The sequence below is a fragment of the Pan paniscus genome, chromosome 2 (assembly GCF_029289425.2).
Source record: "Pan paniscus chromosome 2, NHGRI_mPanPan1-v2.0_pri, whole genome shotgun sequence".
Taxonomy (NCBI): domain Eukaryota; kingdom Metazoa; phylum Chordata; class Mammalia; order Primates; family Hominidae; genus Pan; species Pan paniscus.
Window position 1 is genome coordinate 168,130,091 of NC_085926.1, and position 27,756 is coordinate 168,157,846.

At 40.3% G+C, this 27,756-nt stretch overlaps 1 protein-coding gene across 1 annotated transcript in view; it reads left to right on the top strand.

Moving 5' to 3' along the window:
- The window catches only part of PRKCI (protein kinase C iota), an 83,940-nt gene that overhangs the window by 12,917 nt on the left and 43,267 nt on the right, over positions 1-27,756 (top strand). Inside the window, exons 2-3 of the mRNA XM_003831921.6 lie at positions 607-728; positions 25,313-25,402. Of these exons, the coding sequence (XP_003831969.2) occupies positions 607-728; positions 25,313-25,402 (212 nt within the window). The remainder of the gene's footprint in view (positions 1-606; positions 729-25,312; positions 25,403-27,756) is intronic.

Genomic DNA, 27,756 nt, shown 5'->3' on the forward strand with positions numbered 1-27,756 from the left:
TCAACCCTATGCCCTCATACTAGTAACCTTGAGGGTTCTTTGAAAGAAAGATTGCTTTAAAGCAAGCAATTCTCTTTTGTCATTAAAATAAGCTATTTTCTATTTTTATTTTTAAAAACTATTTAAAACAATATAATTATGCAAGTGTGTATATATGTATTTGATTTTTTTTGTTTTCTTTTGTTTTTATTTATTTTTTTGAGACAGTCTCCTCTGTTGCCCAGGCTGGAGTGCAGTGATGTGATCTCAGCTCACTGTAACCTACACCTCCCATGCTCCCCGCCTGAGAAGGATCCTCCCACCTCAGCCTCTGGCTAATTTTTTTTTTGTATTTTTAGTAGAGACAGGGTTTCGCCATGTTGCCCAGGCTGGTCTTGAGCTCCTGGGCTAAAGTGATCTGCCCAGCTCAGCCTCCCAAAGTGCATGAGCCACTGTGCCCAGCTTGATATTTTAATTTTTACTTGAATGAAATCATTTACTGAAAGCAATACATGTTGATGCACACACAAAATTACTGAAGTTCATCAAATTGTCAAGCATTCAGTAATATATAGAGCATTATTATTTTTAATCATTTTCAAACTTAAAACTCCTTTTCTTTTTCAGGGATATCATGATAACACATTTTGAACCTTCCATCTCCTTTGAGGGCCTTTGCAATGAGGTTCGAGACATGTGTTCTTTTGACAACGAACAGCTCTTCACCATGAAATGGATAGATGAGGAAGGTGAGTGGTAAAGACAGGGCTGCCTGTGTAAGCATTTTAAGATCTTATTCTATCATTTGTTCTAAAAATATAATGAGTCCTAAAAAGTTTAAGAGGAAAGACTATTAGAAATTTGATGCCATTCTTGTTTTTTCTTTAAGTATTTAAAAGAATACTGAAGAGCACAATCTTTTTTTTGCCCCTTTTACGCCAAAATGATGTGAAATTAACTTGACTTTTTTTTTTTTTTTTGAGATGGAGTCTCGCTCTATCGCCCAGGCTAGAGTGCAGTGGCCTAATCTCGGCTCACCACAACCTCCACCTCCCGGGTTCAAGCGATTCTCCTGCCTCAGCCTCCCAAGTAGCTGGGACTACAAGTGTGCACCACCATGCCCAGCTAATTTTTGTATTTTTAGTAGAGACGGGGGTTTCGCTATGTTGGCCAAGCTGGTCTCAAACTCCTGACCTTATGATCTGCCCACCTCGGCCTCCCAAAGTGCTGGCATTACAGGCGTGAGCCACTGTGCCTAGCCTAACTTGACTTTTTTAAGCATAAGGTAAGCATCTCATCAAATAGTGTGATGTTTTACTTTAATTTTGTTTTTTCTTTGAATTAAATTTTTTTTTTTTATTTTTTAAAGACAGGGTCTTGCTAAGTTGTCCAGGCTGGTCTCCAACTCCTGGCCTCAAGTGATCTTCCCATCATGACCTCCCAAAGTACTGGGATTGCAAGCAGGAGTCACTGCATTCAGCTTCACTTTATTTTTTAATTAAAAATTTTTTTTTTTGAGACAGAGTCTGGCTCTGTCGCCCAGGCTGGAGTGTAGTGGCATGATATCAGCTCACTGTAACCTCCGCCTCAAAGGTTCAAGCAATTCTTGTGCCTCAGCCTCCCAAGTAGCTGGGATACAGGGGTGCACCACCACACCCAGATAATTTTCGTATTTGTAGTAGAGACGGGGTTTTGCCGTGTTGCCCAGGCTGGTCTTGAACTCCTGGCCTCAAGTGATCTGCCCACCTAGGCCTCCCAAAGTGCTGGGATTACAGGTATGGGCCACCACACCTGGCCCCCAGCTTCACTTTAATTTTGAATATGTGTTGTCTTATATTTTAATTTAAGAGATTACCTATTTTTAAGCTGAATATTACCTTAAAGAAAATATTGTGGAATGAAAGTGATTTTGACAATCATTATTTCAAAGTAGTGGCAGAAACCTGATACCTCAGTGACTTGTACTCAGAAAACATTTATCATATATGTAGGCTTACGCCTGTAATCCCAGCACTTTAGAGTCTGAGGTGGGAGGATTGCTTGAGGCCAGGAGTTTGAGAACAGCCTGGGCAACATTGTGAGACCCTGTCTCTACGAAAAGTTTTTAAAACTTAGCTGGGTGGTAGCGTGCACCTGTGGTCCCAGCTACTTGGGAGGCTGAGGTGGGAAGACTGCTCGAGCCTGGAAGGTCAAGGCTGAAGATGGGCCCTGATTGTGCCACTGCACTCCAGCAACAAAGCAAGCAAAGCAAGACCCTGTCTCAAAAAAAAAAAAAAAGAAAAAGAAAAAGGAAAAAAGAAGCAAATATCTGTGTGCTGAGGACAGACATTTCCTATCCTCAAACCCATAATCTGATAGGGAGATGGACACATGTGTAACAAATGTGATAAATTCTGGAACATAAACGCATAGGGGCCTTGAGGAATACAAAGGAAGACACATCTATAATACATATGCAATGTTTCACCTAAACCTGTAACAGAGTAAAAGTTTTTGAGGTAGAGGAGGTGAGGAGAAAACCATATAGGCTGAAGAAGAATATGTAGAAAGGCACAGAAATGTGAAGAACATGATGAGTGAAAAGCAGTAATTCACTATATCTGAAGTATGAAGTGGTAAAGTATGAATTGGCCTACAGTTTTAACAGGATCCACGGGTGAGTTGTATGAATACAGAAATTTGTTTGAGAAGCATGAGACTAGATCCCCAAGAGCTTTGCAGATCACATTAAATTTTATTTTACATGACTATTGTGGAAGTCTAGTTAAAAGGTACCCTAAAGAAAGGGTGGGTTGGGGGTGAGGGATAAAGGCCTACATATTGGGTACTGTGTACACTGCTCAGGTGATAGGTGCAGCAAAATCTCAGAAGTCACCACTAAAAGAACTTACTCATGTAACCAAACACCACCTGCTCCTTGAAAACCTGTGGAAATAAAAAAAGAGAGAAGATACCCTAAATATACTACTTTTTTAACAATAGTTTTCTGTTAATTGTTATACAAATAAAATTTCATTTTAAGGAATGTCATAATATTTAGCTCAATATTTGGGATCATTTCTATCTTCCCTGATATAAAGAGCTCTGGAAAGTCATTATTGAAGCTCCAAGCTATAGGTAAACAAACACATTCTCATTTTTTAAAACAGTGTTCCTGAAGTAATTCATGTTCACTGTTCAGGAAAAAAAGTAGTGCAAAAATTTATGAAATGTAAAAAGAAGCCTCCTGTTTTTCCTTTTTTCTCTCTCCTCCCTCACCAATTCCAATTGTAAGAGAAGAATAGTTTAGTATGTATCCTTCTATATATTTTCTATGCATTTGCAAACATGTATGTTTCTATAAATTCTTTATTAACAGTTTTATTAACATGACAAATGACATACAGCTGATATTTTGCAGTCCTGGTGGGCATGGGGAGCTTGGAGCCCAGTGCCACCCACCCTGGCCCTCCATGGCCTTAAAAAAAAATTATATGGGGCCGGGCATGGTTTCTCATGCCTATAATCCCAGCATTTTGGGAGGCCGAGGCGGGTGGATGACCTGAGGTCAGGAGTTCGAGACCAGCCTGACCAGCATAGTGAAACCCCATCTCTACTGAAAATAGAAAAATTAGCTGAGCGTGGTGGCGGGTGCCTGTAATCCCAGCTACTAGAGAGGGTGAGGCAGGAGAATCGCTTGAACCTGGGAGACGGAGGTTACAGTGAGCCGAGATTGTGTCGTTGTACTCCTGCCTGGGCAACAGAGCGAGACTCCATTTCAAAAAAAAAAAATTATATACAAATCGTTATGCAGTGTTTTCCTTTATAGTATGCGCTGGACATTTTTTCATTTCAGTGTACTTCAATTTGCATCATTACTCTTTTTTTTTTTAGTACTGAATAGTATTACATATTATAGATGTTTCATGATTAATCCCTTATCGATGGACATTTGGACTGTTTCTAGTTTTTCACTACCATAAACAATATATAATGAACATTTCTTTTCTTTTTCTTTTTTTTTTTTTTTTTGAGACAGTCTCACTCTGTTGCCCAGGCTGGAGTGCAGTGTCTCGATCTCCGCTCACTGCAACCTCCTCCTCCTAGGTTCAAGCAGTTCTTGTGCCCCAGCCTCCTGAGTAGCCGGGATTACAAGCGTGCAACACCATGCCTGCCTAATTTTTGTATTTTTAGTAGAGACGGGGTTTCACCATGTTGGCCAGGCTGATCTTGAACTCTGGCCTCAAGTGATCCACCCGCCTTGGCCTCCCAAAGTGCTGGGATTACAGGCATGAGCCACCACTCCCAGCCTTATTTATTTATTTCTCTTTTAATACAGAGGCTGGGTTCTCACTATGTTGCCCAGGCTAGTCTTGAACTCTGGCCTTAAGTGATCCTCCTGACCTAGCCTCCCAAAGTGCTGGGATTACAGGTGTGAGCCACTATGTCAAAACATATGTATATCAAAACATCATGTTATATACCATAAATATAATTTTTGTCCATTAAAAAAATTAAACTAGTTTTTCACACAACTACATGAAATGAGAGGATTTTTTCATTCTTGCCCTTACCAACCTTAGATATGAATCATTAACATTTTTAAAGATCAGTAAGTGAAATGCTAACCTGGTATTTTAAATTTTGCATTAAGAGGAAAGTTGAGTATCTTTATCTTTTTGACCTACCCGGTCACAAAGATAGTTTAAATATGGTTACTTATAAATGTCATGACTATCTCACAATATGTCTTCAGCCAGAAAATGAGACTATATATAATTTAGCACAGTGTGCAACTTATGCTTAGCATTCAATAAAATGCTTCTTATCATAAATGAATATTCTTATTTTAATCCTGATCATTCCATACCGTTTATTTGCTGATTAGAGTTGTTTTTCAGTCAATGATTTTCAAATTGCAGCACACATAGGAATCACTGGATAATGCTTTTTATTAGACGTACTTAGTTTAGCGATAGTCCATTAAACATTTTTATAATACCTTTGTATTATCCTTGCCTGGAGAGTTCTGTTCCCAGATTGTCACCTGGCTGTCTCTCATCATTCAGGTTTTAACTCAAATGTCATGTCCTCCAAGAAGCCTTCCTATCTCCATTCATTTTGTATCTTCTTGCCCTGTTTTTTCTCTTGGGTTTTTTTTTTTTTTTTTTTGGTATGGTAGAGTGTAAGCTCCATGAGAGCAGAGGTCTTGTCTGTTTTGTTCATGTTGGAGCTGCAGTGCCTAGAGCAATACTAAATAATACTATGCTCAAAAAATATTTGTGGCTGAGTGCGGTGGCTCATGCTTGTAATCCCAGCATTTTGGGAGGCCAAGGCAGAAGGATCCCTTGAGCCCAGAAGTTTGAGACCAGTCTGGGCAACATAGTGAGATAGTGAGACCCTGTCCCTACAAAAAAATTGTTTTTTTTAGTTAGCTGGGCATGGTGGTGCACACCTATAGTCTCAGCTACTCAAAAAGCTAAGGTGGAAGGATTGCTTGAGCATGGGAGATCGAGGCTGCAGTGAGCCATGATTGTGCCACTGCACTCCAACCTAGGCAACAAAGCAATACCCTGTTTCCAAAAAAAAGATATATGTGTATATATATATTTGTGAGTTGTACAAAAGGCTAGCAGCAAGCCTTTCCCTGGTTTAATTTTGCTTCAGTTATGGGAGACTTAAGCATTGACAGTTACTGTTTATTCTGTTTTTTTTCTTAAAGTAGCATATTTTAATTAACAGATGCACATAGTAAATTAACTTTCTGATGAAACAGTCTTATTATAATGCATTTCATACTTCTCTCTCCCTAAGTAGCTATTAAGTTTCCGAGTTTTCTGGGGAAAGCTATGAAGCTCTAGGCTTTGTCTTGTTCAAGTAAAAGGTTAAATTTTTCATTAAGGTCTGTTGATTCCCATGCGATCCTTCTTACCTTGCTTAATTCTGATACCAATCTTTTCTTAATTTTAGGCATACAGAGCCAACAGTAATTATTTTTAAGTTACTTTCAATTAGTTTTCAGTTGTAATTTTGTCACCTTTGTTTTTAATCATGTAGGCATTGGGGCATGTCGGTCTGATCTGGAGGAAAAAAATTCTCTAGGATCAAAGACAGGACAGTCACTTGATTTCTCTGGCATATGAGAAGTGCTGTTCCTCAAGCCAAACATTTAATTGTTGGGATTTTATGTTGGAGCAAGTAAAGATCTTAAGCTTACTTCATCTGTTTAAAGAGATTTAAGACAACTGCCCTTTTTCCTTGTACTCAAAACCAGTCTTAGTGATTTGTTTTACTGTGGAAAAACTGGTTTGCTTAATCTAACTAAACATTTTAGAATGAGTAGTAATTTTGTAACCATCATGCCACACTCCTCTTTCTCATAAATTCTTGTGTAACAAAGTGTGGGACAGGGAATGACAAATGTGACTTTATTTTTTTAACAAATGTAAGTTTTCAGTTCTTTTTTTTAATTTTTAATTAACAGATAATAATTGTATATGTTCGTGGGATACAGTGTGATGTTTCAATACATGTATATGTTGTGGAATGAAAAAATCAGGGTAATTAACACATCTATTACCTCAAATACTTATTTCTTTGTGGTGAGGACATTTAAAATCCACTCTTTTTGTTATTTTGAAATACACAATACATTATTATGAATCGTAGTCACCATGCTATGCAATAGATCACCAGAACTTACTACTCCTGTCTAACCACAACCTTGTACCCTTTAACTGGCACCTCCTTTCTCTATCTAACCCACTCCCTCCAGCCTCTGGTACTCTCTACATGTATGAGTTCAACTTTTTTAGATTCCACATATCATGTGGTGTTTGCCTTTGTATGCCTGGCTTATGCTTATTTCACTTAGCATAATGTCCTCTAGGTTCATCCATGTTGTTGAATATGACATGATTTTCTGCTTGAGGCTGAGTAGTATTCCATTGTGTGTATATGCCATATTTATTTCATCCGTTTATCCATTGATGGGCATTTCAGTTGTTTCCATATCTTAGCTATTGTAAATGATGCAGATGCTACAGCGTAGTTCACCTTTGTTTTGAGAGAGAGAGAGAGAGAAAAGGCCTCATTCTGTTACCCAGGCTGGAGTGTACTGATGCAATTATAGCTCACTGCAGCCTCAAACCTATGGGCTTGTGAGATCCTCCCATCGCAGCCTCTTAGCTACAGGTGTGTACCACCATGCCTAGCTACTTAAAAAAAATTCTTTTGGCTGGGTGCAGTGGCTCACACCTGTAATCTCAGCACTTGGGGAGGCCGAGGCAGGAGGATCACCTGAGGTCGGGCCAACATGGAGAAACCCTGTCTCTACTAAAAGTACAAAATTAGCTGGGCGTGGTAGTGCATGCCTGTAATCCCAGCTACTTGGGGAGGCTAAGGTAGGAGAATTGCTTGAACCCGAGAGATGGAGGTTGCGGTGAGCCGAGATGGTGCCATTGCACTCTAGCCTGGGCAACAATAGCAAAACTCCGTCTCAAAAAAATTTTTTTTGTAGAGACAGGGTCTTGTTACATTGTTGCCCAGGCTGGTCTTGAACTCCTGGCCTTAGCCAGGAGTTGAATTCAACCAACTCTTTGGCTGAATGTGTAGCCAATGCTACTTCACCTATTTAGATAGCTGTATTATGGCTCCAAACCTGAAAACTGAAAAATTAATATTAACAGCCAGGCATAGGGCTCATGCCTGTAATTCCAGCACTTTGGGAGGCTGAGGCAAGAGGATTGCTTAGCCCAGGAGGTTGAGGCTGCGGTGAGCCAGGATTGCACCACTGCACTCTAGCCTGGACCACAGAGTGAGACCCTATCTCAAAAGAAAAAGAAAAGACCAGAAAAGAAAAAATTAACAGCACTTAGAAAAGGAAAGCTAAGTACCTCCAAGCATATCTAGTTTTGTAACTTATATAGTTTTCCTTTATAATGTTAAAACATTATAATGTTATAATGTAAAGAACTTATACATTATGAATAATTTATTATACATTATTACAATATTTATAATGTAATGTAAAGAACTTCCTTTAACATTTCTTTTGTTTTTGTTTTGTTTTGTTTTGAGATGGATCCTTGCTCTGTCGCGCAGGCTGGGGTGCAGTGGTGTGATCTCGGCTCACTGCAACCTCGACCTCCTGGGTTCAAGCGATTGTCCTGCCTCAACCTCCCAAGTAGCTGGGATTACAGACACCTGCCACCATGCCCGGCTAATTTTTGTATTTTTAGTAGAGATGGGGTTTTGCAGTGTTGGCCAGGCTGGTCTCGAACTCCAGACCTCAGGTGATCCGCCTGCCTCAGCCTCCCAAAGTGCTGGGATTACAGGAGTGAGCCACTGCGCCCGGCCTCTTGAACATTTCTTATAGAGAAGTTCTGCTGGTGAGAAATTATTCATGTTTTTAATTTCACTTAAAAATAGATTTATTGAGGTATAATTGACATATGTATGTATACATAATATATATAATAAGTTATACATATTAAAACTTTACAGTTGGATGAGTTTTGATACCTAGGAACCCATCAGCACAAGCAAGGTAGAGAACGTATCTGTTATCCCCAAATGTTTCCTTGTCCTAAGCAGTGCCTCACTCCTGCTCTTTTGTCCTCAGGCTACTACTAATCTGCTTTCTGTTACTACAGATTAGTTTGCATTTTTTAGAATTTTATATGGATAGAATCATCATATAGCATGTACTTTTTGGTGGGATGTGTGTATCAGTAGTTCATTCCTTCTTATTGCTGAGTAGTATTCTATCCTGTGGATGTACTACAATTCATTAATCTGTTGAAGATCACTGGGATTGTTTTTGGTTTTGGCTGTTTTAAATAAAGGTGCTATGAACAGTCATGTACAAGTCCTTCCTTGTATGGAAATATATTTCCATTTTTCTTGAGTCAAACCTAGAAATAGAATAGCTGGATCATGTGGTAGGTATATATGCTGCTTTTATAAAATGGAAAAAGAAGATTTTGAAAAGGAGATGAGATGGGGCACTTCATCCCAGGCACATCCTTGGGCAGATGGTTTTTAGTAAGGAATTCACATGGAAGTTGAGGATCAGGAAATTGATTCCTTTTAAAAACTGTCTATGCCTGTTAGTCCCTGAAAAGTTTTCCTGCACTCCAGGGGTACTGTATTCCAATTAGAAGATAGCTGACTTAGAGATGTCCCCGCTACTTCTCTTAGTTCTGGCCTCTGCCCCAGCTCTGTTCTTCAGACGGACCTTATGCCCAGGAAATTCTGGCTGCCATCTTTTACACACCAGGCTGTCTGGAGGCCTGGGAGAAAAAGGAATTAGACTGAGGTTCACCTGGGAGAAACCCTTGGCAGTGGTGGAGTGGGGATGGATTCAGAAGTGAGGTATGATACTATAATATAATGAAAAAATGTATCTGCTATTCATCGCTGGTTCCTGACAGTGCCTAAAACCCTTGTTCAAGTAAAAGGTTAAATTTTTCATTAAGATCTGTTGATTCCCATGAGATCCTGAGTAGTAGAAGTGAGAAGAGCATCTTTTGTTATTTATGATAAGCCCCTGCCAACCAAACCTGATTTTATGCTAATGAGGTGGCTCTTGGAGGATGGCTTCTGGTTGCCAGAGGAATCAACCATGTGGTTATCTCTAAGGTGGGACTTTCAGCCTACCTCCCCCTTATTTCTGAGGAGGGCAGAGGGGGCTGGAGATGGAGTTAATCACCAGCAGCCAGTGGTTTAATCAGTCTTGCTTAGGTAATGGGACCCCCTTAAGAACCCAAAATGTAGGGGTTCAGAGAGCTTCCTGCTCGGTGAACAAATCAAGGTCCTGGGAGGGTGGTACATCTGGACCCGGCTTGGAAGCTCTGTGTCCCCCCGTACCTTGTCCCATTACCTCTTCATCTGGCTGTTCATTTGTATCCTTTATAATATCCTTTATAATAAAGTGTTTTTGTAGCAAATTGTTTAACATGAGGAGGGGGTTGTGGGTGTAGGGGCCAGGGAAAAGCTTCCCCATTGATCTCCAAAGGTTTGCTGAAAAATCAACTCACAAGAGGCAGATTAATTGGAGAAAAGTCATACAGATTTTATTACATGTACACAGGGGAACCACAGAGATTACTCACCCCCCAATGGGGTTCGGAAGCATGTATAATATCCTGGCAAAACAGGTTATATGGCTGGTCCAGGTGCAGTGGTGTTTACAGCTAATTGATCACAGCCAGTTACAGATTTCTTTGTTCCTCCACTCCCACTGCTTCACTTGACTAGCCTAAAAAATTAATTAATTAAATAAAGCAGGTTATAGGAGAAGGGAGAAGAGGAATTCTGTTGTGAGGATTACTAGGAAGAATGAATGGATCAGGGAAAGGAGATTAACTTGTACATTATCTTGTGGAAGGATCTGTTCAGGTGTGATTACATTCTTGGTCTTACTGGGAGGGGAATGCAAAACAATCGTCCTCGGTGGGTCTGGATTTTAGGCGATAAAGGAACTTCAGAGAATGTCATTCTGACTGGGAGAAGTCAGTTGTAGGGGTGGGTGGTTGGGGGAAGTCAGAGAGACCCTGAGGTATTGGTTACTGAGTCCCAACATGGGAATGCCCAGTTTGTAGCCAAGTCAGACTAATTTGACTGATTTGTGGCTAATTTGAGGATCCACTACTTGCAATTAGCATCTGAAGTGGGGGGGTAGTCTGTGGGACTGAGCCCTAAACCTACGGGGGTCTGTGCTAACTCCAGGTGGTGTCAGAATTTAATTAAATTGTAGGACGCTCGATTGGTCTCCACAGAGAATAGAAGCTTTGCTTCTGGAAAACTCACACATCTGGTGTCGGAAGCATTGTGAGTGGAGAAACAGTTTTTTATTTATGAGGCAAGAGAGGCTATGGGGGTCTTGAGGCGGTATTGGGGACCTTAGATGCTATCATCTGCTCCAGTATCTGGGAAGGTCTGTCCTCATTGGCATCCCGTCTCCAGTTGCCCTGTCTTCTTCCTCTCCCTCATAGACCACTGTTCACGCGGGATACACTTATGATCCCCACACTGTTTTCTCCTCACTCTCACTTCTCCATCCCTAGGCAATCACTGATCTGCTTTCTGTCACTATTCCATACATATAAATTACAAAATATAGTGGGTTTTTTTGTTTTTGAAAGACAGGATCTCACTGTGTTGCTCAGGTTGGCCTCCAACTCCTGGGCTCAAGCAGTCCTCCTAGCTGAAACTACAGATGCACACCATGACTCCTGGCTCAAGCACAGTGTTTTTGTGCTTTTTAATAAATGACATTCTATATCCCATATTCTGAAATGTCTCTTTTTTCCCTGGATGTTATGTCTTTGTTTTTTTTTTTTTTTCTGACACAAATCCTTTCTTTGTCACCCAGGCTGGAATGCAGTGGTGTGATCATGGCTCACTGCAGCCTACCTCTCAGGCTAAAGCAGTCCCCCTGCCTCAGCCTCCCGAGTAGCTGGAACTACAGGAGTGCTCCACCACGCCCAGCTAATTTTTTTTTTCTTTTTTTTCTTTTTGAGACAGAGTCTCGCACTTGTCACCCAGGCTGTAGTGCTCGCTCTTGCCGCCCAGGCTGGAGTGCAGTGGCATGATCTTAGCCCACTGCAACCTCCGCCTCCCGTGTTCAAGTGATTCTCTTGCCTCAGCCTCCTGAGTAGCTGGGATTACAGGCGCCTGCCACCATGCCCAGCTAATTTTTGTACTTTTAGTGGAAACAGGGTTTTGCCATGTTGGCCAGGCTGGTCTTGAACTCCTGACCTCAAGTGATCCGCCCGCCTCGGCCTCCTAAAGTGCTGGGATTAGAGGGGTGAGCCACTGGGCCCAGCCTAAATTTTTTATTTTATTTTTTGTAGAGACAGAGTCTTGCTATGTTGCCCAGGCTGGTCTCAAAACTCCTAAGCCCAAGTGATCCTCCCGCTTTGCTCTCCCAAAGTGTTAGGATTACAGGCATGAGCCACCATGCCCAGCAGATGTCTTGAGATCTGTTAATGTAGTTAGAGAACTAGTGTACCCTTTAAAATTTTTTTTATTGTAATTAAATATAAATAAGAAAATTTACCAGTTCAACCACTCTTAAGTGTACAGTTCAGTGGTATAAGCACATTCACAGTGTTGTACAACTATTAACAGTATCCTTCTGTTTCCAGAACTTTTCACCTTCCCAATCAGAAACTGTACCCATTAAACAATAACTCCCTATCCCTCCTTTTGCAGTCCCTAGTAACCTGTATTAAACTTTCTGTCTATGAATTTACCTGTGCTTGGTCACCTTTGTTTTTGTGTTTTTGAAAGATGATTGTGATTGGTAAATAACTCCAGGTTGGAAGTTTTTGTTTTTGTTTTTTTTCTTTCAGTACCCTGTCTTATAGCTTGCATTGTTTCTGATGCAAAATCTGCTGTCAACTTCCTTTCTGTACGTGAAGCATCTCTTCTCTGGCTGCTTTTAAGACTTTTTTGTTTTGTTTTGTTTTGGAGACAGAGTCTTTGCCTGGAGTGCAGTGGTACAGTCATGGCTCACTGCAGCCTTGACCTCCCAGGCTCAAGCAGTCCTCCTACCTCAGCCTCCCAAGTAGGTGTGCGCCACCATGCCCAGCTACTTTTTTAGTTTTTTTTTAAATAGAGATGGGATCTTGCTATGTTGCCCAGGCTGGTCTTGAACTCTTGGACTCAAGCAATCCTCCCACCTTGGCCTCCCAAAGTGCTGGGATTACAGGCGTGAGCCACTGCAGCTAGCCTTAAACCACTGTTTAATCCAGTGTTTTAAAATTGTTTTAGAGGGAGGGTTATGTCTATTCCTATTACTTCATCTCTCCTGATATGAATGTTGAGGCTGGATGCGGTGGCTCACACCTGTAATCCCAGCACTTTGGGAGGCAGAGGCGGGCGGATCACCTGAGGTCGGGAGTTCGAGACCAGCCTGACCAACATGGAGAAACGCCGTCTCTACTAAAAATACAAAATTAGCTGGGTGTGGTGGTGCATGCCTGCAATCCCAACTATTTGGGAGGCTGAGGCAGAAGAATCACTTGAACCTGGGAGGTGGAGGTTGCAGTGAGCCAAGATCGTGCCATTGCACTCCAGCCTGGGCAACAAGAGCGAAACTCTGTCTCAAAAAAAAAAAAAAAAAGTTGAGGATGAGCGGCTTCATGGGATGGCATGTATTTCTGTAACCACTGACTTCCACCTCCCAGAAAAAGGAAGCAACAAGCCAAAAATTCACTACTGTTGTTATTGGGCCTGATAGTGAAAGGATGACCACCTAAAAATTATGGCATCCTTGGAAAATTTTTGCAAATCTATATTTTAAGCAGTGTAACCCTTTACAGTAAGGGAGTACAGTGACTTTTGCAAGTGGTTTAGTGTTCTGACTGCATATCCAGAGGCAGGATGGCAGTACGAAGGTCCTAGTGGGAACAGAGAGTGAGAGTCTGTGAGTCTGTGGCTAACTCAGACGTCAGGGAGAAGAATGTGTGATACTGTCTCAGAGGTTGCCAACTTTGGTGTTAGGCTGTGTTCTTTGAAATGTGGGGCACTGAATTTAGGCATATACTGAAATAACTAAATCAAGAGTTACATATATGTTTCATGTTCTACATCCTGTCAGGTTATCTCATATAAATAATTGGATTGTGAATATTTACCTAACTTTTTGAGGTCTAATGCCCTAATTTGCTTCTTTCTTTTTGTAGGTAAAGAACAACAGCAGCAACAAAAACAAAAACAGTAGATATATTGGGGGGGGAAAAACCTGCTGGTTAATATACAGATTTCGTTACCTTGAAGTTCACTGCACTGAACAATTCTCACTCTGGATGTATTCCTGCTCTAGGATGTCAATTTAGACTTTTGTAATAGAGTGGGCTTTGAGAAATAGCTTTTCTGCTCATTTTAGTTTCATGATGACTGCATGGAATGTTTTGCTTCACGCTTATGCATTGAGTTTTATCAAGCATTAAGCAGTTGGCCGAAACAGGTAATACTTGAACTAAAGACATTCAGTCCAAGAAAAACAAAATGGATTTGAACATACGTAGAATCAGTAACTCTTATTTTCATACTTCCTTATGGTTATTCAGAAGTGTTGGTCTCTAGGTACATTTTGAAAGCAAGTACTTGATCTGGCTTAGGTTTTAACTAACAGCAAGCAGATACTGGCCTGATAAAAAGATGATGTACAGCAAAAGTGAGATGGTTAGAATTGGCTTTTTTCTTTTTCTTTTCTTTTTTTTGAGAGGGAGTCTTGCTTTGTCACCCAGGCTGTAGTGCAGTGGCATGATCTCAGTTCACTGCAAGCTCCGCCTCCCGGGTTCATGCCATTCTCCTGCCTCAGCCTCCTTTGTAGCTGGGACTACAGGTGCCCGCCGCCACGCCTGGCTAATTTTTTTGTATTTTCAGTAGAGACGGGGTTTCACCATGTTAGCCAGGATGGTCTCGATCTCCTGACCTCGTGATCTGCCCACCTCGGTCTCCCAAAGTGCTGGGATTACAGGCATGAGCTACCGCGCCCGGCCAGAATTGGCTTTTTTCATCATAGACCACTACAGTAAAATCATCCTAACTGCAGAAGTCACTTGAAATGTGGAAATCACAGTTTGCTGTGTATTGGATTTGGTTCAATCTTTTTTTTGGCTTTCTGGGACATCAAAATCAGCCAGTGAGTCTAGGGAAATTTGGACTTAAGGTTTTAATGTTTAGATTTTGAAAAGCCAGGATGCTTATAAAACACTAGTTGGTATCATTTATGACAGAGAGAGAGAGAGAGAGAGGAGAGAGAGAAAGAAGAGAGAGAGAGTGCATGTGTGTGTTTGTGTGTGTATGTATATCTTGTTTAAAAAACAGTCTGGACTCAGTTTTCTCACCTGGAACATTAGAAATGAAGTGTTAGCTGGGCGTGGTGGCTCACGCCTGTAATCCCAGCACTTTTGGAGACCAAGGCGAGAGGATTGCTTGAGCCTAGGAGTTTAATTAAGACCAGCCTGGTCAACATAGGGAGACGCTGTTTCTACAAAAAAAGAAAGGAAAAAAAGCCAGGCATGGTGGCATGAGCCTGTGGGATTCAGCTCCCACCTTGGAAGGCTGAAGTAGGAGGATTGCTTGAGCCTGGGAGGTCAAGGCTGCAGTGAACCAAGATCATGCCACTGCATTCCAGCTTAGACAACAGAGTGAGACTCTGTCTCAGGAAAAAAAAAAAAAAATGATACCAACTTTCATATTTGTGGCAGAATGAGATAAATTTACGTAACTGAAAAAGGGAGTCTTTTTTTAATGAATTACTTTATTTCTTTGAGGAAAAATAAAACAGATTTGTAAACTTTGCTCCTGGACTAGAATGCTACTTTGCAGGCAAACTTACTTTTGTAAAAATGCTAGACTCTGGCCAGACGTGGTGGCTCACACCCATAATCCCAGCACTTGGGGAGGCCTAGGCCGGTGGATCACCTGAGGTCAGCAGTTTGAGACCAGCCTGGCCTCTGTCTCTATTAAAAAAATACAAAAAAAATTAGCTGGACGTGGTGGCGCACACCTGTAATCCCAGCTACTAGGGAGGCTGAGGCAGGAGAATCACTTGAACCTGGGAGCTGGAGGTTGCAGTGAGCCGAGGTGTCACCATCACACTCCAGCCTGGGTGACAGAGTGAGACTTGGTCTGAAAAAAAAAAAAAAAGCTAGACTCCACATTCTTTAAAAAAAAAAAAAAAAACTTTGCTAAGATATAATTCACCAATGTAAAGTGTACAATTCATTGGTTTTTAGTATAATCACAGAGTTGTGCAGCTGTTATCACCATCAATTATAGAACATTTTCATTACCAACCCCCCCACAAAAAAAAATCTCGTGTCTGTTAGCAGTCGCTACTTGTTTCCCCCCTACCCCTTTCTCTGCAGGCCCCAGACCTAGACAACCACTAATCCACGATCTGTTTCTACAGATAGACTGATTCTAGACATTTCCTATACAGTGTCATTACTAATTCCTTTTATGGGTGGATAATATTCCATTGTATGGATATACATATTTTATTTATCCATTTATCAATTGATGGACAATTGGCTATTGTGAGTAATGTTGCTACGAACATTTGGTTACAACTTTTTGTGTGAATATGTTTTCATTTTATATAGTAACTGTTTAACCTTGTGAGGAACTGCCAGTTTTCCAGAGTGGCTACACCATTTACCTTCCTACCAGCAGTGTATGAGAATTCCAATTTCTCTATATACACTTAGACTTACTATTTATCAGTGTACTGAGTTTTGATCAAAAATAGTGTACCTGTGTAATGTGGTTAAATCATGTTGACCTCACTCTCTTTCATCTAGCCTCTTAAAATATCAATACTAAGACTTATAAAATGAGCATATGAAAACCAGTAACTTTCCTTCCTACAGATTGAAAATACTCAATCAGAAAGTATATTCAAAGAAAATATTTAATCCACAGTAGCGACATAAAAATTGGTTTAAAAAAAATCTAGTAATAAACCTTAGAGAAATTTGAAGAAACTATATAAAGAAACAAGAAACTAAATTGAGTGTCATAAAACGAAACTTGAATGAATGGTTTGGGGAAAAGCAACATTATACAAAGTGAATTCCCTGCATATCAATCTGTGAAGAAAACATTTCTCCCAAATTTCCAACAGGATTTTAAATCTGACAAAAATTTCATCAGGAAAAATAAATGCTCAACAATAAACAGGAAAATTTTACAGAAGAAAGTTTGGAAAGAGAAGACTTTTCTTAATGTTGTATACAGGAATAGTAACAACTGAGAGAAAATATTTGCAACATTTACAACAAAGGATTACTATCTCTATTGTACAATAAATGCCAAGAAGAAATAGATGAAAAATCTACATAATGAGGTATAAATAGTCTATTCATAAATAACAGGCTCAAAAATCACTAATAATTAAAGAAGTTTTGAAATATTAAAGTGAGACATTACTTTTCACCTATTGGACTGGAAAATACAGAATTTAGTAATTATCTCTAAGAAATTAGGGCCAGGTGTGGTGGCTCACACCTGTAATCCCAGCACTTTGGGAGACCAAAACAGTGGATCACTTGAGGTCAGGAGTTCAAGACCAGCCAGGCCAACATGGTGAAACCCTGTCTCTACTAAAAATACAAAAACTAGCTGGGCATGGTGGTGGGCGCCTGTAGTCCTAGCTACTCAGGAGGCTGAGGCAGGAGAATTGCTTGAACCCAGGAAGTGGAGGTTGCAGTGAGCCGAGATCATGCTACTGCACTCCAGCCTGGGCAACAGCAAGACTGTCTCAAAAAAAAAAAAAAAAGAAATTAGGAAAGATTGGCCGGGTGTGGTGGCTCACGCCTGTAATCCCAGCACTTTGGGAGGCCGAGGCGGGCGGATCATGAGGTCAGGAGATCGATACCATCCTGGCTAACACAGAGAAACCCTGTCTCTACTAAAAATACAAAAATTAGCCAGGCGTGGCGGCGTGTGCCTGTAGTCCCAGCTGCTGGGGAGGCTGAGGCAGGAAAATGGCATGAACCTGGGGGGCGGAGCTTGCAGTGAGCCGAGATTGCGCCACTGCCCTCCAGCCTGGGTGACAGAGCGAGACTCCATCTCAAAAAAAAAAAAAGAAATTAGGAAAGATACCCTGTTGGTTGAATGAATGTATGTGTCATAACTCTTTTGGGGGACAGTTGGAAATACTTGGCCAAATTTTAAATGGGCAGACTTTTTTTGTTAATTTTTTACTTTAATTTTAATGGATACATAGTAGGTGTATGTGTTTATGGGGTACATGAGCTATTTTGATGCAGGCATACAGTGCATAATCATGTTGCGTAAATGGGATATTCATCACCTCAAGCATTTATCATTTATTTGTGTTACAAATATTCCAATTACACTCTTTTAGTTATTTTAAAATATACAATAAATTTTGTTGACTGTAATTACCCTGTTGTGCTATCAAGTACTAGATCTTTTTTTTCTTTTTTACTTTTTCTAACCTTTTTTTTTTCTGAGACAGTGTCTCACTCTTGCTCAGGCTGGAGTATAGTAGCATGATCACAGCTCACTGCAGCCTTGACCTCCCATGCTCAAGCAGTCGTCCTGCCTCAGCCTACTGGGACTACAGGCTTGAGCCACCATTCCTGGCTGTTTTTTAAAATTTTTTGTAGAGACGGAGGTCTCACTGTGTTGCCTGGGGTGGTCTTGAACCAAATACTAGATCTTACTCATTCTGTGTGAGTATGGTTTTGTACCCACTCTCCACCACTATCGTTCCCAGCTTCTGGTAACTATCATTCTACTCTCTATCTCCATGAGTTCAACTGTTTTAATTTTTAGCTTCCACAAATGAGTGAGAACATAAGGTTTGTCTTTCTGTATCTGGCTTATTTCACTTGACACAATGTCTTCCAGTTTCATCCATGTTGTTGCAAGTGACAGGATCTCATTCTTTTTTGTGGCTGAATAGTACTCCCATTGTATTGCTAGACACTTAAGTTGCTTCCAAATCATGGCTATTGTGAATAGGGCTGCAATAAATATGGGAGTGTACATATCTCTTCAATATACTGATTTCCTTTTTTTGGGTGTATATCTAGTGGTGGGATTTCTGGATCATATGGTAGGTGTGTGTTTAGTTTTCTGAGAAATCTCTATACTGTTCTCCATAGTGACTGTACTAAAGTGCATTCCCACCAACAGCATGTGAGGGTTCCCTTTTCTGCATATCCTTTCCAGCATTTGTTATTGCCTCTCTTTTGGATAAAAACCATTTTAACTGGAATGAGGTGATATCTTGATGTAGTTTTGATTTGCAGTTCCCTGATGATCAATGATGTTGAACACCCTTTCATATACCTGTTTGCCATTTGTATGTCTCCTTTTAAAAATGTCTGTTCAGGAGCCGGGCACAGTGGCTCACGCCTGTAATCCCAGCACTTTGGGAGGTTGAGGTGGGCAGATCTTGAGGTCAGGAAATCGAGACCATCCTGGCTAACATGGTGAAACCCCATCTCTACTAAAAATCCAAAAAATTAGCCGGGCGTGGTGGCGGGTGCCTGTAGTCCCAGCTACTCAGGAGGCTGAGGCAAGAGAATGGCATGAACCTGGGAGGCAGAGCTTGCAGTGAGCCGAGATCGTGCCACTGCACTCCAGCCTGGGCGACAGAGCAAGACTCCATCTAAAATAAAAAAAATGTCTGTTCAGGGCTAGGGATGGTGGCTCAAGCTTGTAATCCCACCACTTTGGGAGGCCGAGGCGGGCGGATCACTTGAGGTCAGGAGTTCCAGACCAGCCAGGCCAACATGGTGAAACCCTGTCTCTACTAAAACTACAAAAATTAGCTGGGCATGGTGGCACGTGCCTGCAATCCCAGCTACTTGGGAGGCCGAGGCAGTAGAACTACTTGAACCCAGAAGGCAGAGGTTGCAGTGAGCCAAGATTACGCCACTGCACTCCAGCCTGGGTGACAGAGCAAGATCCGTTTCCAAAAAAAAAAAAGGAAAAATGTCTATTCATATCTTTTGCCCATTATTTCATCATATTATTAGGTTTTTTTTTCCTATTGAGTTGTTTGAACTCCTTGTCTATTCTGGTTATTAATCCTTTGTCAGATGTATAGTGTGCAAATATTTTCTCCCATTCTGTGGGTTGTCTCTTCATTTTTTTGATTGCTTTGTTTTGTAGAAACCTAAGTTGATGTGATCCCACTTACCTATTTTTGCTTTGATTACCTGTGATTGCGGGGTGCTACTCAAGAATTACTTGCCTGGACCAGTGTCATGGAGAGTTTCCACAGTTTTTTCTTTTAGTAGTTGCATAGTTTGAGGTTTTGGATTTAAGTCTTTAATTCATTTTGATTTGATTTTTGTATATGGCGAGAAATAGGGATCTAGTTTCATTCATTCTTCTGCATGTGGATATCTTGTTTTCCCAGCACTATTTATTGACAGTCTTATTTATTGAAGGCTGTCTTTTCCCCAGTGTATGTTCTTGGCACCTTTGTAAAAAATGAGTTCACTCTAGATGTATGGATTTATTTCTGGGTTCTCTCTTCCGTTCCATCGGTTTATGTGTCTGTTTTTATGCCAGCACCATCCTGCTTTGGTTACTACAGTTTGTAGTATAATTTAAAGGCATAGAATGTGATCCCTCCAGTTTTGTTCTTTTTGTTCAGGCTAGCTTTGGCCATTCTGGGTCTTTTGTGGTTCCATATAAATTTACAATGATTTTTTTCTATTTCTGTGAAGAATTATTGGTATTTTGATAGGGATTACACTGAATCTGTAGATTGCTTTCAGTAGTATGGACATTTTAACAGTATTGATTCTTCCAATCCATGAACATGGAATATCTTTCCTTTTTTTTTTTTTAATGTGTATGTCTTCTTCAGTTTCTTGTATCAGTATTTTATGATTTTCATTGTAAAGAAAGAGATCTTTCACTTTTTTTTTTTTTGAGACAGAGTTTCACTTTTGTTGCCCAGGCTGGAGTGCAATGGCACGATCTCAGCTCACTGCAACCTCCACCTCCCGGGTTCAAGTGGTTCTCCTGCCTCAGTCTCCCGAGTAGCTGGGATTACAGGGATGCACCACCATGCCTGGCTAATTTTGTATTTTTAGTGGAGACGAGGTTTCTCCATGTTAGTCAGGCTGGTCTCAAACTCCTGACCTCAGGTGATCCTCCCACCTCGGCCTCCCAAAGCGCAGGGATTACAGGTGTGAGCCACCGCACCTGGCTGAGATCTTTCACTTCTTTTGTGATACTTATTCATAGGTATTTTTTTATTTGCAGTTACTGTAAATGGAATTACTTTTTTGATTACTTTTTCAGATTATTTGCTGTGGCATATAGAAATGCTACTGATTTTTGTATGGTGATTTCATATCCTTCAACTTTACTGAATTAGTTTATCTGTTCTAATAGTTTTTTTGTGGAGTCTTTAGGTTTTTCCAAATATATAAGATGATATCATCTGCAAACAAGGATAATTTGACTTCTTCTTTTCTAATTTGGATGCCCTTTATTTCTTTCTCTTGTCTCATTGCTCTAGCTTGGACTTCCATTACTATGTTGAATAATAGTGGTGAAAGTGGGCATCCTTGTCTTGTTCCGAATCTTAGAGAAAGACTTTCAATTTTCTCCCATTCAGTATGATACTAGGTGTGGGTCTGTCTTATATGGCTTTTATCGTGTTGAGGTATGTTCCTTCTATCCCCAGTTTTTTTTTGGATTTTTGTCATGAAGGGATGTTGAATTTTACCAAATGCTTTTTTTTAGCATCAATTGAAATGATAGTATGATTTTTGTCCTTTATTCTGTTGTATCATGTTGTATTCTGTTCTATCATGTGATATATCACGTTGATTGATTTGCATGTGTTGAACCATCCTTGCATCCCTGGAACAAATTCCAGTTGGTCATGATGAATGATCTTTTTAATGTGTTGTTGAATTCAGTTTGCTAGTGTTTTGTTGAGGATTTTTGCATCAGTGTTCATCAGAGATATTGACCTGTAGTTTTCTCTCTTTTTGACATATTTGTCTGGTTTTAGTAATACTGATGGGTATTACTGGGTCTTAGAATGAGTTTGAAACTATTCCCTCCTCCTCCATATTTTGGAATATTTTGAGTAGGATTGGTATTAGTTTTTCTTTAAATGGCACTGAAGCCATTGGATCCTGGGCTTTTCTTTGCTGAGAGACTTTTTATTATGGCTTCGATCTCATTACTTGTTAGTACTCTAGTCAGGCTTTGGATTTCTTCATGGTTCAATCTTGGTAGGTTGTATGTGTCTAGGAATTTATCTATTTCTTCTAGGCTTTCTGATTTGTTGGCATATAGTTGCTCATCGTAGCCTCTAATGATCCTTTGAGTTTCTGCAGTATTAGTTGTATTGTCTCCTTTTTCATCTGTGATTTGATTTCTTTGGGTCTTGTATCTTTTATTTTTAGTCCGGTTAAAGGTTTGTTGATACTATTTGTCTTTTCAAAAAAATCAAGTTTACATTTTGTTGATCTTTTGTGTGTTTTGTTTCAATTTCATTCATTTCTGCCCTGATCTTTATTACTTCTTTTCTTCTACTAATTTTGTGTTTGGTTTGCTCTCGCTTTTCTTGTTCTTTAAGATGCATCATTAGTTTGTTCATTTAGCGCCTTTCTCCTTTTTTTGATATGGGCATTTATTGCTTGCTATAAACTCACCTCTTAGTACTGCTTTCACTGTATCCCATTGGTTTTGGTAGTATGTTGTGTTTCTATTTTCATTTTTTTCAAGAAATTTTTCAATTTTCTTCTTAATTTTGTATTGACCCCCTGATTAATAAGGGGCATATTGTTAACTTTCATGTGTTTTTGTAGTTCCCAAAGTCCATCTTGTTACTGATTTCTAGTTTTGTTCCATTGTGGTCAGAGAAGATACTTGTTAGTTTTTGTAGGTTAATAACAATATTTGGATTATTATAAGGAGTTTTTATCTAGAGTTATAGAGATTTTCTTAGAATGCTGCCATGGTAGAGAATAAGTGGGTGGGTATATAGGGGAAAACAACATTTTGAAATATGTTTCAAATTTTCCAGATTAAACAGTTAAAAAGAACAGGTGGTGAACCTAGAGAATAGTGTTTTAGAAACCGAGACACAGGATTTCTTAATAGTGGGCAACTTTGTCAGGGACTGCAAGAGAGATCACCTAGAATAAGGACTGAAAAGATGTCATAGGTTTCAGCAGCTGGTTTCATGACCTTTGCAACCGCAGTTTTGGTGGAGTGTTTGGGCTAAAACCTGGCAGCAGCATTTTGAGAAATGTGTGGAAGGTAAGAACATGGAGAAAGGATATGATCACTATGTGAAAAAAAGTTGTTTCATTATAAAAGATTACAAACTTATTATTTTTAAAATATTAAAGAGAAGTATGAAGTGAAAAAAAGACCCTGCCCCTTTTCCTTTCTCATCTTCTCACCTGTTTCCTCCAGTTTTAGTCTCTAGTTTTACTCTTGAGATTTGTGGCTACTGAATGAATGGAGTGTCAATCTGAATGGGAAAGAGAATTTTTTTTTTTTTTTTTGAGACAAAGTCTCGCTCTTGTTGCCCAGGCTGGAGTGCAATGGTGTGATCTCGGTTCGCTGCAACCTCCACCTCCCAGGTTCAAGCAATTCGCCTGCCTTAGCCTCCCGAGTTGAGTAGCTGGGACAACAGGCACATGCCACCACGCCCAGCTAATTTTTGTGTTTTCGTAGAGACGGGGTTTCACCATGTTGGCCAGGCTGGTCTCAAACTCCTGACCTCAGGCGATCCACCCACCTTGGCCTCCCAAAGTGCCGGGATTCCAGGTGTGAGCCACTGCACCTGGCCTGAAAGAGGTTTTTGAGAGGGAGACTCAGAAACGCCTTTGCCTGAGAAGAGCTAGGGAATAGAAGGAAAGAAAAAAATGGAACAGAGGAGCTCAGAGAAGATAAAAGGAAGTAGGGATGCAGTGGTCAAGTGGGAGAAAAAAAAGGAGAGGCACTCTTTTCTTTGAGTAGCCAGGAAAAAATGACTTTGTTTTTCTTTCTCAATTAGCAGACCAAGCTGTATGCTGGTGATTGAGGTTTGGATAGGGTTGGTGGCATCTAGTGTGTAGTAACTATGGGAATTAGCAAATCAATGGCAGAGTGAAGGACTCACTTTCACTCGCTCAGGTCCAAACTAGGCTTTAAATGACTTCTTCTTCTTTTTTTTTGAGACAGTCTTGCTTTGTTGCCCAGGGTGGAGTTCAGTAGCACAATCTTGACTCACTACACCCTCTGCTTCCTAGGTTCAAGCGATTCTTCTGCCTTAGCCTCCCAAGTAGCTGGGACTGCAGGCACACACCACTGTGCCTGGCTAATTTTTGTATTTTTAGTTGGAGATGGGCTTTCATCATGTTGGCCAGGCTGGTCTCGAACTCCTGACCTCAAGTAACCCGCCTGCCTCGGCCTCCCAAACTGTTGGGATTACAGGCCACCACACCTGGCCTGAATGACTTTTTCACTGAGGAATGCCATAGTCCAGGCAGATGTGCCACCTCATTGATTGCCAGGGATGACTCAGTTGTCTGGCTAGTTGGGTAAGGGAGGTGTTTTTTCCATCACTTCTGTGTGTCTGTTACTAAAACTGTTCATTTATATTTCATAGCAGCTCAAGTGCAACTGTTCTTCAGTACTTTTGTAGCTTTTCATTTCTGTGACTCCTTTGAGGAGGCTCTGTCATGTGAAAGGAAAAATTTGATAAAATGATTACATGGAGACTTCTAACTAATCGTATTGTGGCAATGGAACTACTTTCACTTCCTCTTTTAAAGAAACAGGTAACAGAAAGCCTGCTCTTTAGACTTTCCCATTAGACACATAGCAGTGACAATTTAAACTGTGGTCAGCAGCCAGGCATGGTGGTGCACTTCTGTAGTCCCAGCTATTTGGAAGGCTGAGGCAGGAGAATCGCTTGAACCCAGGAGGCGGAGGTTGCAGTGGGCCAAGATCACACCATTGCACTCCAGCCTGGGCAACAAGAGCCAAACTCCATCTCAAAAAAAAAGAAAAAAAAATGTGGTCAGGAATAGATTCTGTTTGCTGTATTTGGGATATATACAATGTTAAGAACAAAATGGCCAGGTGTGGTGGCTCATGCCCATAATTCCAGCACTTTGGGAGGCCCAGGCGGGAGGATTGCTTGAGCCCAGGAGGTCGAGGCTGTAGTGAGCCGTGATCATGTCACTGCATTCAGCCTTGAGTGACAGAGTGAGACCCTGTCTCACCAAAAAAGAAAACCAAAGAACAAAATTTTATATCTATATACATTGGTGTCTGTGAACCTCATGTAGTATTTTTATGCAAATAGAAATGGAAGTTATATGTTACCTACTTCAGAAAATTGAATTGTCTAAATAAATATCTAAATATTTGTCCTTAGGCCAGGCATGGTGCTTCACGCCTATAATCCCAGCACTTTGGGAGGCCGAGGCAGGCAGATCACCTGAGGTCAGGAGTTCGAGACCAGCCTGGACAACATGGTGAAACCCCGTCTCTACTAATACAAAAATTAGCTGGGTGTGGTGGCACACACCTGTAATCCCAGCTACTCGGGAAGCTGAGGCAGGAGAATCGCTTGAACCCGGGAGGCAGAGGTTGCAGTGAGCCAGGATCATGCCACTGCACTCCAGCCTGGGCGACAAGAGCAAAACTCCGTCTCCAAATAATAATAATAATAAGTAAATAAATATTTGTCCTTGTCATATATTTGTTTATAAATATGAGATTATTTTTTCTAAAAATTTACATTATGAAATTTTTTTAGTAATCATCACATTTAGGGGTTTTAAAGTGACCTTTACTTTACTTTTGTGTTTTTTAGGAGACCCGTGTACAGTATCATCTCAGTTGGAGTTAGAAGAAGCCTTTAGACTTTATGAGCTAAACAAGGATTCTGAACTCTTGATTCATGGTAAGAGAGTAGTCATTTCATACTCGTCCAGACTGATAATTTCTTTGAAATCACTCTTTATTCTTGACCATTTTGAAACATAATCTTAATGTCATTTTCTCAATCTCTGTGACTCATGCCTAAGTAATTGTCGTTATTTAGTAGTTTCTCACGTGCTACAGAAGGTAAAATTAATCTGCTTCTTATAGTCTGGGGAATTTTGTGGTCTCTGTATGTCTTGTTGGATATTAAAATGTGATATCTCAGTGTATCACAGCAAGTTTATGATAGAACTTAAAAATTGAGAGCCTGGGGAATCTAAGTCATCTACTTGAAATTTTGTAATGTATACAAATAATGACCTCCAAAGGTAAGGTATCTTAAATATCCTTTCTTTTGCTTAAAGGTTAATAGTGAAACTACATGATTCCTTTATTTATTTTTGAGACAGTCTCACTCTGTCACCCAGGTTGGAGTACAGTGGTATGATCTCGGCCCACTGCAACCTCTGCCTCCTGGGTTCAAGCATCTCAGCCTCCCCAGTAGCTGGGATTACAGGTGTGCACCACCATGGCTGGCTGATTTTTATATTTGTAGTAGAGACAGGGTTTCACCATGTTGGCCAGGCTGGTCTCGAACTCCTGGCCTCAAGAGATCCGCCTGCCTTGGTCTCCCAAAGTACTGAGATTACAGGCATGAGCCACTGCACCAGGTCCATTTACATGATGCTTTAGAGACATTAATATGTTTATACCTCAGCAACCTTGAGATGTAGGAAGTGGCATAGAAGAAGTAACCTAAACTCAGTTATCATTGTAACTGGCACACTGTAGACCTGGATTGTGAATCTAGGAATTCTGATTCCAAATTTGTGTTTCATTCAGCTATGCTAACCATCAAAAGTCATGTAAAACTTTTTTTTTGTTTGTTTTTTTGAGGCAGTTTCTCTCGTTTCTCTCGCTCTGTTGCCCAGGCTGGAGTGCATTGGTGCAGTCAGAGCTCACTGCAGCCTTGACTTCCCAGGTTCAAGCGATCCTCCCACCTCAGCCTCCTGAGTAACTGAGACCACAGGCACTGCCGCACCACTATGACTGGCTAATTTTTTTTTTCTTTTTTGTATAGATCGGATATCACTATGATGCCCAGGCTGGTCTCAAACTCCTGTGCTCAAGGAGTCCTACCACCTGGGGCTCCCAAAGTGCTGGGATTAGAGGTGTGAACCACCATGCCCAGCCAAGAACCTCTTAATATACTGCATTTAATTGCAATGTATTGACAGTATTTCGTTGAACATTTTTGAGAGCTATGAGACCAGACTTAGGAATCTTCTAAAAAAGTGAAACAAATGTAAATCTTTCCTTAAGTATAATGAATCATTTCAGTGCCTTATTATTATTTCTTTGTATTTTCCTTTACAGTGTTTTTTTTTTTTAAAAACAGTGGTTTGATTTTATCTTTTTTTTTTTTTTTTTTTTTTTTTTTTGAGACACAGTTTCACTCTGTTGCCCAGGCTAGAGGGCAGTGGCACAGTCTCAACTCACTGCAACCTTGGCCTCCTATGTTCAAGTGATTCTCATGCCTCAGCCTCCGAAGTACTTGGGATTACAGGCGCCTACCACCATGCCCAGCTAATTTTTGTATTTTTAGTGGAGATGGGGTTTCACCATGTTGGCCAGGCTGGTCTCGAACTCCTGACCTCAGGTGATCTGCCTGCCTTGGCCTCCCAAAGTTCTGGGATTACAGGCGTCAGCCACCACGCCTGGCCTGATTTTTTTCTACCTCCAGAATTTGACATAGTGACTCACAAGGGATCCATAATGTACTTTGTTGAGATTCTAAAAGAGCTTTAAGAGTCTATTTTTTTGGTCATCTCTTTCCAGAATAAAATTACAATGAATGCATAAAGAAGTGATTGATGAATGGTATTAAACAGTCAGTTTTAAGTCTTATTGCCTTTTAATACTACATCACAGATGTTTTCAGAAGCTAGCTTACGTTTCAGCTTTTAAAAATATGCATTAGGAACTGTGCTTCCTATAGTCTGTGCTCTTTATTAAACTGTGTCTTTTAGTACATCACAGACTAGGAATAGCTGACTAGATATTCATAAATACATTGTTGCTTTATATTCTACCTTGTTATAAAAATGGTTTTAATTAGTATATAAATTTAAAGTTTCTAATGTAAATTTACATTTTTGATTTTGGTACTGTTTCTGGTGTTAATTTATTCCTAAGTTTAGTATACATCTTTTAAAAACCAATATTTTATGTTCCATATTTGTATACATTTTTGTAATTTAATTTTCATCCTTCATTGTGACAAACTTGTCCTACTATACCAAGGATTTAAGGAGATATTAGTTAATGATTTCT